The sequence below is a fragment of the Solea solea genome, chromosome 8 (assembly GCF_958295425.1).
Source record: "Solea solea chromosome 8, fSolSol10.1, whole genome shotgun sequence".
NCBI classification, from domain to species: Eukaryota; Metazoa; Chordata; class Actinopteri; order Pleuronectiformes; family Soleidae; genus Solea; species Solea solea.
In genome coordinates this window covers 977,387-991,469 of record NC_081141.1, presented here as the reverse complement: position 1 = coordinate 991,469, position 14,083 = coordinate 977,387, and the positions used below count along the sequence as shown (strand labels likewise).

The 14,083-nt window shown below is 37.4% G+C and overlaps 1 protein-coding gene across 1 annotated transcript; it reads left to right on the top strand.

Annotated features, from left to right (window-relative positions):
- The first annotated feature begins 4,742 nt into the window (after nt 1-4,742).
- On the top strand, nt 4,743-13,064 carry LOC131463792 (nuclear GTPase SLIP-GC-like). Its single transcript, XM_058635829.1, has 16 exons — nt 4,743-4,753; nt 4,798-4,959; nt 6,239-6,455; nt 6,550-6,744; nt 7,038-7,244; nt 7,327-7,502; nt 7,961-8,054; nt 8,136-8,223; nt 8,330-8,451; nt 9,375-9,548; nt 9,644-9,801; nt 9,880-9,997; nt 10,610-10,718; nt 10,836-10,969; nt 11,249-11,330; nt 11,768-13,064. Exons 1-16 carry the CDS (start codon nt 4,743-4,745, stop codon nt 11,851-11,853), a joined length of 2,133 nt encoding a protein of 710 aa, XP_058491812.1. The 3' UTR covers nt 11,854-13,064.
- Nucleotides 13,065-14,083: the final 1,019 nt, after the last annotated feature.

Sequence of the window (14,083 nt, the reverse complement as noted above, 5' to 3'; positions counted from 1 at the left end):
TGGCACAATTTATTGGGCACATTTTTGAGTGTTCATTTGCCCATTTTCAGTGGCAGGGTCATTTCTCACTGTAGCCTCCACCAGTCTATTGTCCTCTTATTTGTAAACAAATGTTGAAATGCACTTATTGTTCGTCGCTTTGGATAAAAGTGTCTGCTCAATGACGTGTAATGTAATCTTATGTCATTATAATAATTATCATTATTGTTTTTATGTTTTGTGAGAAATATTTTCTGACTCATCTGGACACATACATAACATGTTGATGTAGCCTCAGAACCTGTTCTGCAATATTGCACAATCTAACTCTTATGAAAAAATACTGTGAAACTAGTGAGAGGTGGAGACTTAAAAGAAAAGGCTCAGATTGAGCACTGCACTGTGGTATTGTTTGTCCGTCAAAGAGGAAGCAACAGAATGTGAGTATGGCAAATTGAATACATTTAATTCAAGAGTAAATTTAACAGGGAGAAACTAAATTAAAACAGGATAACATGCAGAAGTCTTTTGTGCTATAATATGCTGTATGAAACAATGAAAAGTCATTGGATGTTTTATGTATATACACACACACACACATATATGTATGTGTATATACCCATTAAATATGTCGGGATTTTACAACATTCTTTCTTGATTTTATAATTAATTTCTTCTTCAAAACCTTTTGATAATTGGGTGTTGGATTTCTTTACTTTGTTACAAAACTGAAAGAATTTAGAGTTGTGGGAGGATGCAGTGGTACAGTGATCAGTTTTGATACATACAATTGCATAGTCCTTCCTTAAAATGATTATTTCTTTAACTAAGCTGTTGTTGAAAAACACAATTTAGAGGTGACATACACATTTATAATGTATATTTATTACTGTACATTATCAAATAGATTTTTGAGGTGTGGTTCAGTGCTGACATTGCTAATGCATGCACCACCAATGACAAATGTAAAATTTCATTTTGAACTTCCTGATGGAGGCAGAGGTGGATTAACAACTCCTGTGTGATGTGATGAAAAATATACTATATACCTATATGTTAAAGATATGTTAAAGTCAAGCTTGTGCAGATTATACTGGGTGAGTCTTCTGTTAAGGGGCTAACTTCTGGTCATATGGTCAGCACCTCAAACAACCACACTTCAAAAACAAGTTTTGAACACAATAGGACAGACAGACAGAAGACAAGACAAGCGGTCACTGATCTGAGTCAATGAAATCAGCACATTTGTAAAGCTAGTGTTTAACACTACAGCCTACAGAATACCTTTGTGAAGACTGAATTGTAGGTAACGAAAACCATCCATCGTCCACTGGGCACACCCTGGACCGGTCGCAGGTCCATCACATAGACCATATACTCTCACACCTATGGGCCTATGGGCAATTTAGAGTGTTCAGTTAACCTCTGCATGTTTTTAAAGTGTGGGAGAAAACCAGAGGACCCGGAACAGAACCCATGCAGAACATGCAAGGAAGTTTTCCCCACTGTAGGCCCATCTGTACTTGCAGTTATTAATAGCAATCTGTGCTCAGGTGTGGTCCCTGAATATTTAAAAAAAATGCAGTCGTGCAACCTGTTATGAAACAAAACAGGTCTTGATCACGCAGTTCTCACTGATTATAGGCGTGTCTCCAAGCTGCCTTTTATTTCTTTTATTTTCTGCCTTATAAAATCCTCAAGAACATAGTTTACAGTCAGTTATTTGCCTTTCTGGAAGAGCATAACTTACTCAGGGTTTTCCAATCTAATTTTAAAACTCTGCACAGTGCAGAATCAGCTCTTTAAAGAATTTATAAATCTTTTTAGCTACTGGGCATTGATGACTCTGTATCCACCTCTGCTCCTCCCTTGTGTTGAGTCCCTCAGGGCTCAGTTTCAGGCCCTCTTCTCTTTCTATCTGCTTCCACCTGACTCAATACTTAGGCGACCCAGCATTTTATTCCACGGTTATTCAGACGATTGTCAGATTCATGTGCCTCCTAAAAGAAAAAAACACATATCCATCCAACCGTTGCTTAGGTGTCTTGACGACATAAAGGCCTGGATGGCCCTCAGAGGGGACCGTGCTTTCGCTGTTATGACTCCTTAACAGTGGAATGATCTCCCCGTGCACATCAGAAATTTCTGTTTTCAAATCTTCTCCTTTGACGCTATTTTTTTTATGTTTCGTGTAAGCTTTTATGTCTTTTCTTTATTCTGTCGTTTATTTATTATTCTGTACTTTGGTCCACTGTGGTTGTATTAAAGTGATTTACACAGTTGGATTGGATTTAGGTGAGCATACCTTTGACTGGTTTTATTTTTCACTAGTGTCCATCATGTATGACTTCATGACTAAATAAACCAATTTATCTACCATTCAGTTTCTGCTGTGGGACATGGACACTTTTGTTAAAAATAAATTACAAGAATGGGGACTCAGCAAGTGGATACCTAATTTTGAAGGTAAAGTATGTTTCTTTGTGAGGTACAGATAAAATGTAAAATAAACAGATGAATATCTACTCATACAGAAGTGACACTGCTGCAGCTTTGGTCTGCTGTGCATCGCAGACATAACATTGAGAGAAAAGTGTTCACTAACCCATCCTAGTGTTGTTTGCATCACTAAGTCTAAAATAACTTAAAATAAGAAGCAACATTTGAACTCAAAGGACAATGCAATTAATTTGTGTTTTGGAAAAAAAGGGCTATGAGCACAGGATACCTGGAAGCTTGGAAAGTAAAGAATTATCTCAACAGGAAAAAATAAATATGCATTCACCTGACACAATCATTTAATTCAATTCAATTCAATTTTATTTGTATAGCGCCAAATCATAACATACATTATCTTTAGGCACTGTACACAGACAACATCATGGAGAGCAGAGAAACCCAACAATTCACACAATGAGCAAACACATCAGTGGAGAGAAAAATCTTCCTTTTAACAGAAGAAGAAATCTCTGACAGAACCAGACTCACAGCCATCTGCCTAGACCGGTTGGGGTGAAAGGAAAAATGGGGGACAAAGAAGAGGAGGGACAGAAGAAAGAGACCAGGAGCATATAAACAAAAATTAAAACTTATTTTTTCATGACTGTGATTTAATTAAATATTTCTTAATTACAGATGAAGAAATAAATGAGCAAAGTTTTCACCTTCTTGATGATCGATTAATTGATCAGTTGATCCCAAAAGGAGGACCGAGGTTGATCTTCAAGGATAAACATAAGTTGTGGAAGGCAAGTCTGTACTTTAATGATGTTTGTCATTAGTAACTTCTGACACACAGCTGTGCACGATTACTGCTTTTTTCCCTTGTTTACTGACACATGGTGATGTAAATGACAACATCAAATTACAATCAATGCTAATACATATGTAGGTAGTACATGTAGTAAAGGTTTTCTGCTGTCTACAGGAAACACAACATCCATCATCAAATCAGGAAGTGGTTGCTGCTCCGCCTCCAGAAGATTGCAGACAGGTAAATACCCAAAAGCCCGTGGGGAGTGTCGGGTGGTTGGCTGTTGGCATCGGCCACGCCACCGCCACATTGTGGGTGGCAGTTGGGGGCTGGGTTTATGTGTGCTGGAAGGTTGTCCCTCTGGCTCTCTGGGGTGGGATGGTGCCCTCTATGGTGCCCTGATGGAGCCCTAGGGTGTGCTGATCTGGAGTCTGGCACCATGGGGATACTGTGCTGACCTGGTTGACAATGTCAATGTCAATACACTCATAGATATTTTTAATTTCTTTATAAAAATGTCTTTACTGTGAATTATTAAGTGTTTTCTGGTTGACAATATTAATGTGAATACACTCATAGATATTTTTCTATAAGAACGTCTTTACTGTTACGGATAAGTATCTTCTGTTGTCTCCAGGCAACACAGACTCCTCCACCATCAACTCTGGAAAAGGTTGATTTTCCTCCTCCAGTAAGTTGTAGACAAATGAATACAGTCATCTCGCCACATGTAGTATATAATAGTCATCTGAGCCATTAATTGTGGAGAGAGAGATTCTATTTAATGCCTGCTCAGGTTTTGACATGGCTGTATGCTCCATCTACAGTCTAAACACCTGATTCTTCTCATATAAAGATATCACTGAATCGCAGAGGCTTGAAATTAGCAAATGTTCCCTAATTCTCCATTCATATGCTTTTGGTGCATAAATCTGTGCACACGATGATTTAACTGTTGTTCACTGAGGCAAATCAACACTGATCACTTGTTTGGTCTTTTCTGATTCATGGCATGACTTCATGTGTTCATGAGTTTGTTCTGTTAAACAACATATGATGTGTATGATATGTTTTTTGATCTAACAGTCAAGTAACATCATGTTCATCCTCAGGTTCCATCCACCAGAGACAGAGATGACCCAGGTGAAATATCTGTATATCTTATATGATATATGACCTCATATGAAGGTTTAGTTTGTGTTTTCAAGGCAGTAATAGTTTTGCTTTGATTAAACGTCTGTAATGTGTCAAAGATTTATTGTTGGGAGAGACTACTGCAGCAAACTTTTCTCTTCAATAAGGGAAGAGACTGCTGGATCCTAAGGAGGAGACGCCCAGGAAACGTCAATGTGTCATTTCACCAGATTCATTTTCAGTTATTCATGCTACCACTCTCCGCAATAGCAACCCACAAATGTCAAAATGTCATTGTCCAGTATTGTTTTCTTTATATTGGCCACAGAAAATCCTTTTTTAATAGTAGGCCAGTGTCCAATCAGAGCAGTCAACCATGTACTACCTGTACCAAAGCTACATATGAGCATTAATAACATGTGATGTTTTAGCTCAGTGGCTGTAATCTCAGAGTTTATCATTATTCCATTCCAACAGCTCTTTATTTTCACTCTGATAGAAAGCGTCATACGGGCTGGTGTGAGACGCACAATGGATTTTGTCACCGAGAAACTACAAAATAAAGACAACACAAGGCTCAACGCTTTCCTGAAGTAAGTATTATGTTTTCTGTATGAAGAAAAGTAAGAGTAACACAATACACTTAAGCTCCAGTGTGTAAAACTTTGGGAAATTATTTCCATTTGGTAGAACTTTACCACGCCCCTCAAGGGACATAGTGAGATTGTTTTTTTGGGGGGCAGTTTTGAGATGCCTCGCAATAAGTTTTTTAAATGTCTTTGATTTATAGCCTATTAGGGACTTAGACAGGAAGTCAGCTTCAGTCCCTTTTAGGTCAGCCGGTCAGGGCTTGTTCTTTAAAACCCTGTCCCATGTTCAATACCCACCTCTGGGTCTATTACGTTACTTGACTCCAAACGTGAACGAAAGGCAGATTTTTCACTGTAAGCAAATCACTTAGATTTGCTTACATTGCCATTTAAATATTATAATTGTGACAATGAAAATTAAATTATTATAAAACAGTTCATTTGTAACATTTACTGTTAGAAGAAGGTCTGAGAGGCCATTGGCCCCCAGAAATCTTCACATTATTGAATCTGGCCCTTTAAAAAAAAGTTTGGACACCACTGAAATAGAAATAAAACATGGGGTTACATTGTCTTCACAGGGACACATTGGCATGTAGACTAGTTGAGCCTGGAATCCAACCCTCAAACCTCCAGTTGAAACAAGACCCGCTCTACCGCTGAGTTTATATATAAGCCCGGGGGCCACATGTGGCCCTCCAATCGATTTCATGTGGCCCTCCAAACAATATCAAGTTGTAACGAGTCATTTCTATATGTTTTTATTTTTAAATGAATAGATTAATTTTGCATCATAAATATGTTTTTTTTATTGTTGCATATTAAAACAACCACTTATATTTTGAAATGATCCAATCCAACTTTATATGTAAAGCACTTAAAAACAAACACAGTGGACCAAAGTGTACAAAGTACAGAATAATGGATAAAAGACAGAAAAGCTCACACGAGGCAATAGCATACATAAAATAAAATAAAAAATTGATATGAGCTCATAATGTCCACCACAACTGTTGCTTTTCCCAAAAAAGTTGGGCTTTTTTTTTTTTTTTACTTGACTGGTCCCCGACTGACCAGACGAGACCGTCAGTGGCCCACAGGTCATTTGAGTTTGAGACCCCTGCTCTAGGGGCTCCGTCGAACTTGAAGCAGAGTAATTACTGTATACTTAGTTTTAAGTGTACAATCACCTGATTGTATGAATTGTTTTCTGCTGTTCTGACTAAATCCCACTCTTTAAATCCATGGTCAGCCTAACCTATATTTACATTTTGTACAACAGAGATAAAATCAAAGATTTGATGACAGAAAAAAGGGAACTAGTTGGTGTCTTTGGGAAAACGGGAGCTGGAAAGAGCTCTTTGATAAATGCCGTCATTGAGGAGAAGGAACTTCTGCCGTCTGGGGATGTCGATGCATGTACCTCAGTCATGATAAAACTGGAGGCTAACATGGACACACAAAGATATGAGGCACACATTGAGTTCATTACGCCAGAGGTGAGTATGTTCTTCTTCTCTTTTTCATTTTCACCATCAGATATCACATGTCATTTCACAACTCATTTGTTCCAAATAATTTCATTTATTTTAGGAGTGGAAAGATGAACTGTGGTCTATGGAAAATGTTCTTGATGAGCATGATGATGATTATAGTGCCACTAAGGAAAAGATTTCAGCACTGTATGAACAAGATTGGAAAGAAATCTCTAACGGCATGGACAACAAATATTTCAAAGAAATTCCAGAATTTCTCCAGTCAAGGAAGAAGATTATCAAATGTGACTCGGTTAGTAAAACCTCTTTTTTACACTAACATTTGTGATGATACCCATGTGAATCCACTAAAGATTAATATAATATATATAATATACATCATATAATAATATATAATGGTGGTCAACTGTGAAATCTATACTTCACAATTGTTTGTTATTACTCAAAATCACTTCTTTTCATTTACTCTGTTACTTTTACTAAGTTCAGTTGAGACTTGTACTTATTTTCTGCAGTTAGTAAAACTCTTTGAATACATGTATGAACAGATCGTGTAATTTAACCTTATTTTATTTTTGATCACAGGCTAAAGAACTTGCAGAAAAATGTGTCAAATACACAAGAAATTACTCCAACGTGGAAAAGTGTAAAGAAGTAAAGAGACAGTATTGGCCGTTAGTGAAGTGTGTGACTCTCAGGGTTCCTGGAAATGACCTCCTTCAGCATGTCACAATTGTGGACCTTCCGGGAACTGGGGATCGTAACAAAAGCAGAGATAAAATGTGGAAAGAGGTACGCTGTTTACTTTCAGTTCTGTTTATTATATATATCTCGTTTAGAAACAGTATTTTTATTGACTGTAATGCATCTGCAGATTGTTGGAAACTGTTCCACTGTGTGGATTGTGACTGAAACTACTCGAGCAACAGCAGAGAAAGAATCTTGGGAGATCCTGGAAAATGCCAGCAGCCTTATGGGAAATGGTGGCGAGTGTCAGCACATTCACTTCATTTGCACCAAGTCTGATCAAATTAATGATTCAGATTTTAAGTAAGTACTGAAAGATTTGATTTATGAATCCATGATCTGTCTAAAACATTTCATTCTGTTGATCCTGGGCTGATGTTGATCAGACTAAGAGATGTTGGGGATCGGTGATGATGAATGAAAGTCAGTGTTACAGCAATAATATCGTGGTTCTGAAACTACTTTGCAGATAGAACCTAGTGTGTACAACAGATGGTCACAAAGCTTCACTGAGATGTTCCCTTACATTGAGACAACACCTGCAGTGATGTAGACACTGTACTGGTCTGTTGTAGTGATTTACCGGTCCACCTACGTTCCAACGCTTACCTACAATCATGAACTGTGGGATGTGAGATTATTTAAAGAAACAAAGACATGTTTTTTTCTGTTAAGTAGGATTGTATGTCTAGACTCTTCTCCAAACTTCAGATGTTTCAGTGTTCCAGGAAGACTGAGTTGCAGGTTGAAATCTCTTGCAGGTCACGAGATGAAGTTCGTAATCGTGTGCTTGAACGAAACGAAAAAGCCAAACGTGGAGTGATGAAACAATTCAGCAAGGAAAACGAAATTAAGGTGCGTTACATTAAAAACAGAGAAAATCTGAAACAAAGACTACAACTAGAAACCTGCTAAAATCACAGGCCTTTCCCCCAGAAACACTTCAGTGATGACTGTTTCAAAGTGTTCACAGTGAGCTCCAAAGAGTTTCTGAAGACTAAATATCTTGAGCGAGATGAAACCGGTAAGTAGAGATTTCTCCATAACAGATGTTTGTGTGAAATGTTGAGTGTGGTATACATTACATATTATGTATAAGTATTTCAAATGATAGCATATTTCTTTGACAGAAATTCCGCGATTGCAGAATATTTTGAAAGACCTGAACGACTCTCACTCAGAGACATTAAACTATGTGTCTGGAGCTCGTGGGATTTTGTCTCTGATTCAAGGAACCAGATGCATGGAAGTGGTAAGAGTTATCTTTATGTCATTGATCATTTTATATGCCATTAATATAAAAAAAACACATCTTAATCATGTCTGTGGACCTTGCTGCATAGCAGTTAAAGTGTGGTAAATTGTTACAGGCTGCATAACTGAAGTAAACCTATCGTCTGTAATTTGTTTCAAAGACACTTTTGATCTTATTTGTTGAAATATTGTTGACATATGATGAGCATAATAAAGGAATACTTCACTGATTTGCATGTGGCTTTGTATTGCTAGAATAGCAGTAGTATTTTTTTTTATAAATTGTGCTTCCCTCCCTCAGTTTTTCACAATCTTTTTCCCTTTCCAATTTTTGCCCTACGCTGAGTCAAGGTTCAAGGTCTGAACTTTTTAGACTCACCTCTAGGGGGACGAGACTTCAGTCCCAGAATGTAAACAGTGTCCGCCATCTTTGCTAACACTTATGCTAACCCGGCTCTTGCTCTGCAGAGTAAACTGAGAACCACAATGATTGAATGTAGTTTTCAAACTGATATGACTGTAAGAGAAAAGACCTGCATTTCAGTGAAAACTAGTGTTTTGTTTTGTATTTTTATTTTTATTACATATTTAATTCCTCGTGGGGGTTTGTGTGTTTACACAACTAGCCCTGTCTGCTTCTAAGCTTGAGACAGCAAGACTCTCACGGGGCAGCGAGCGCAGTGCATGCTGGGAATTGTTGTCGGTCATCTTCATGAGCCAACATGACATTTTTCTGCCTTTCTCGGTCAAAAAGGCACTTGCTGTGTTTCACATGTCTATTACATAGATGACCCAGTTTTAATAGACATTCATCTTTAAAAGCCTCTATTTGTTGCCCTAGCGATACTGCAATAAACATTCTTCATTGGACCAAATGGATTGATTTACTAATTCATTTCTTTTATTTTTTTCCACTTTCAGGCTGGTAAAAAAGCAGAAGTGTGTAAGGAGCTTGAAGAGAAGATGAGAGATGAACTTGACAAAGTCAAAAAGTCTGTGGAAGAGGCTCATTCAGCTTTTGAATCACACCTTGCAGAGGGCCTTGAAGAATCACTACGTTTATGTGACAAAACAATGAAGTCCATTTTAGAGCCTGTATGTACCGGTGTCCCAATTATATATTTTAACTAATATAATCTTTTTTTTTGCACTTGATTGATTTTAATTGCACTCTGTTTGTTTTGTCCCAGGCAAGGACATCGGGTAGCAGCTTTCACAAGATACTGAAGTATGTAGTTCAGAACAATGGTGCCTACAAATCAAAGAAAGGGAAACCTAAAAACTTGAATGAGAAGTTAAGTTCACATCTGACTGACAGCATTGATGCAGAATTCAAGAAGACCTTCCCGTGAGTTGTTACTTAATGAGGACGTAAGAAAGTCCACGGTTATGTACGTTCATACCAAAAGCATTTGATATTTTTCAGAAATGAAAGCAACTCTGGACCTTTCAAGAATGTCATCAAAGAGTTTTCACTGAACACAGAGACGCTGATTCAAAAGCACGATGACGTCAAACTGCAACTCACTTTTCTCAAGACAGAGGTAAACTATTGTGAATGTGTGTGTAGGTTGGCGATAAAACATTGACTTCAGTGCACAGTGACCTCACGGCTGTACTGCATGATGAACCCAATTGTTAAAGAGATAGTTTGGGTTTTTGAAGTGATGAACATGTGCTCACTGAAAACATGGCTGCCAGAGGGGACACAAGGGAAACTGAGCATTGCCAAATACAATTTGCATCTGCTTAAAGTAAAGCAAAAGCACAATTTCTCCTCTTCACATTTTGTATATTTCAGAAAATAGTGGCAAAGAATGATAAGTAAAATATTACGGAGTAAAGCCTGAAAACGGTTTCTCCAGTGGAGTATTAGTAACCACACACGTCATCAGTAGTTTACTTAGCTAAAATGTCTTTGTCCTGGAAATACGCCGTCCCTGGATGCTGTCACTTTCTTTAATAGTCTTTTAAGATGAGGAAATGAAGTAGAGAAGAACAGAAAGAAGAGCATACATTGGGTTCTCCACTTTCCTCCCACAATCCAAAAACATGTGTGAATGTACATGTACTTCATGTTCTCTCTCTCTCTCTCTCTCTCTCTTTCTCTTTGTCTCTCTCTCTCTCTCTCTCTCTCTCTCTCTCTCTCTCTCCAGGAGGACAAACTCAAACTACAGCTCCACAAAATCGTCCGGGATCGTAAGAAGAAGATCTACAGCAGCCTGACAGACACAATTGAGGCAAACATGAAAACATGCTATGACGGTAATCAAGATAATTTCATGTAAAACCTGCGACGACAGTAAAACACCTTTATATTAATCATGATTGTACAGAAACAAGTTTGACAAACAACAAAAGAGGAAACTTTTTTAATTACAGAAGCAAAAGAGATTCGTGGAAAGGACTCACTGTTAAAAATGAGGGAGATTATTCGGACTCATGTACGTGCTACAAGGAACACAATGTTTGAGATGGCTAAAATGAACATGTTGACACAACTGGATGCTTTGAAGGTTTGTACATTTTGTGTAATATGTATTGTTATCAATGATTTGAGGTAATCATTTACATAAATGTTTTTACTTTAATCAAGTAGAATATGCTAAAGCTCCTCTTGCTCTGAAAACTCTCCATCACTGTCATAAATGTGATATTATCATTGCACATGTTAATGTAGTCTTTGATTCTTCTGACCAATCTGAAAACACTCAACAGTTGATGCATATCATTCACATTATGTTGCTGTGTATGTGATAATGAAGTAATGATGGCTAATTATGACGGTGAATTAGGAGGAAATACTGAAGAAACTCGAGGAAACCCTGATGGAATCTATTGAACTGGCACTCAAGACAGACAGCGACTCATTCCCAGGTAGAAAACAGCATAAATCAATCAATTCTTATACATGGATCACTGAGAATTCAATACATTTATTACTGCCTGAAATTAATAAATCAACCTGAAACCTGAGACTGTTCACTGTCCTCGCTCCCAAATGGTGGAACGAGCTCCCCATCGACATCCGGACAGCAGAAAGCCTCCACATCTTCCGCCGCCGACTAAAAACACATTTCTTCCGACTCTACCTCGACTAAGACGATAACGACGACGACAACAACAAAAAAAAAAAAACTATTTATCGCACTTATGACTAGCACTTCATAGTTTGATTTACTTGAAGCTCTTACTTACTTCTAGCTCTTATTTGTACCCAAATGTTTAAATGCACTTCTTGTAAGTCGCTTTGGATAAAAGCGTCTGCTAAATGACATGTAATGTAATGTAATGAAACATACATATTTTTTTAGATGTTTCAGGAGAGCTTGACAATGTGACCAAATACTACACTCACCTGGAAGGCAGGCCAGAAGAACGACCAGGGCCGTCCAACTGATGACAGGATTGTGTCTTCGAGGGTTATATTTCCCAAGCTTTTTCTTTGGAGACCTCATTTTTAAAGGTGACAAACCATCCTGACAAGAGCAGAGTTGTACTTTGTAACATTTCTGACCATTTTTAATGCCGTTTCTGTATCACCTTATATTGTAGGTAAATTAGCCCTTTCCATGAGATAATTGTGTGATAAATAAATCACAGCTTCATTTTATTAATGTACAATTTAAAAATGATAATTACTATGAGATAAGTGAGCGTGTTTGCTTTTTACCTGCTTTTTCTGTGCTTTGTGTTATTGGACGAGGATGGACCCAGCCCCAGGGGCCCATGTAGGCTCACCAACTTCTTCATGATAAAATAAGGAATGATTGTAATCATTTTTACTTTTACATCTTGTTGCTTCTCCGTTGCTACGATACACAGGACTCACAGCGAATAGGACAATCAGTTAAAAGTGTCCATTTTCTGCTGGATAGTAATGAATGACAGACTGAGAGGGCCTGACAGCAGGAGGAGGGTTTTATTTTCCGTCTTATCAATTGTGCAAACTTCATTAGTGGACTAACCTGGATTTTTTTCTGTCATGGTTTTGGGCTGACTTGTCAAAAATAACATTCTGTTCAATCCAAATGTTGTTTGTCTTTTAAATATGGAACAAATCCTTATTTTTTTTATACATATATATATATATATATTTTTCTGATATTGCCAATTTTAACCACTTTAACGTTCACATCTGCTTGTTTAATGATGTTTAAGGATTTTAAATTACATTCCAATGTTTTATTAGTTTTAAGTTAACCTCTGAGTTAAAGGGGGACGGATTAGATGAAATGGGAAGAACAGGTAAAAGAGCACTTTGGGAGTGGGAGTGTAAGCCCTGTGACTTATTTCATTTTCACATGGAGGGCAAACACAGAACAGATGAAAAAATTCTTTGTCTTCTTGATTCTTGAGGGGTTTAATGTTTAAATTGTTTTTAATTGATTTTGTTTCCAATGTATTTACTTGCTTCTGTAATACACTATGAATTGCCTTGTGTAAGAATGGCGCTATACAAAGAATCTTGCCTTGCCTTATTTTACGTAATGGTTGGCAACCCTAGGCCCATGGGCTGTGGGGCCCCTGCATTACTTTTTTTAAGAATATTTTATTTTTCAGTTTTCAATTTCAAGATATACATGAACCAATAAACTGTATATCTTCTTATCCCTATGTTGCTGAAAGTCTTTTTCCAGCCCAAGAATTTCCTTTTCTAATTTTTCCACTTCTGCTACATATGATTTTTTAAGTCCTTTTGTACATGAGATTATTTGTCCTCTTAAATAAGCTTTTAATGTATCCCATAGTATGAAACTATTAGGGGAAGAAGGACAGTTTGTTTCACAGAATAGTTTGATTTGATCCCTGACAAATTTACAGAAGTCACTTTTTTTAAGGAGGGTCGGATTCAAACGCCACCTGTACATGCTGGCCATTTTCTCAGGCATTACTATAGATAGAGTGAGTGGAGAATGATCAGAAAGTATCCTTGGCAGATAATCAGACTCTAATGCTCTGTAAGCCACATGTGTTGACAGTAAGAAAAGATCAATTCTAGTATGTGAATTATGACGGTTTGAATAAAAAGAATAGTCTATGGTTTGGGGATGTATTTGCCTCCAAACATCTGTTAGATTTAAATCTTTCATAAATGATAGAGTAGTTGAGGCTGACTTAGACTTTGCAGTGGAGGTTGCTGATTTATCCAAAATCGGGTCTAAACAGAAATTAAAATCTCCTCCCATAAGAATATGTTCACGACCCCCTGATACTTTAAGAAAAATGTCTTGAATAAAGAAAGTGTCATCATAATTAGGGGCGTAAAGGTTTAGCAAGGTCCATTGTTCAGAGTAAATTAGACAGTTTATTAAGACATAGCGGCCTAGTGGATCACTTATTGTTTCCTGAACAGTGATGGGAATGTTTTTGTTTATCAAAATAGCAACTCCTCTGGCTTTAGAGCTGAGAGATGAAGAGAAGACTTGGCCGATCCATCCTCTTTTTAATTTATTATGTTCCTGCGCTGTCAGATGAGTCTCCTGGATAAAGGCTATATCTGTTTGAATCTTTTTTAAATATGTTAACACCCTCTTCCTTTTAACGGGTCCGTTAAGACCATTGACATTAAAACTGACAAATTTCAACACCTTATTCATGTAAAAAGATTAAGGATTTGACAGTGACTT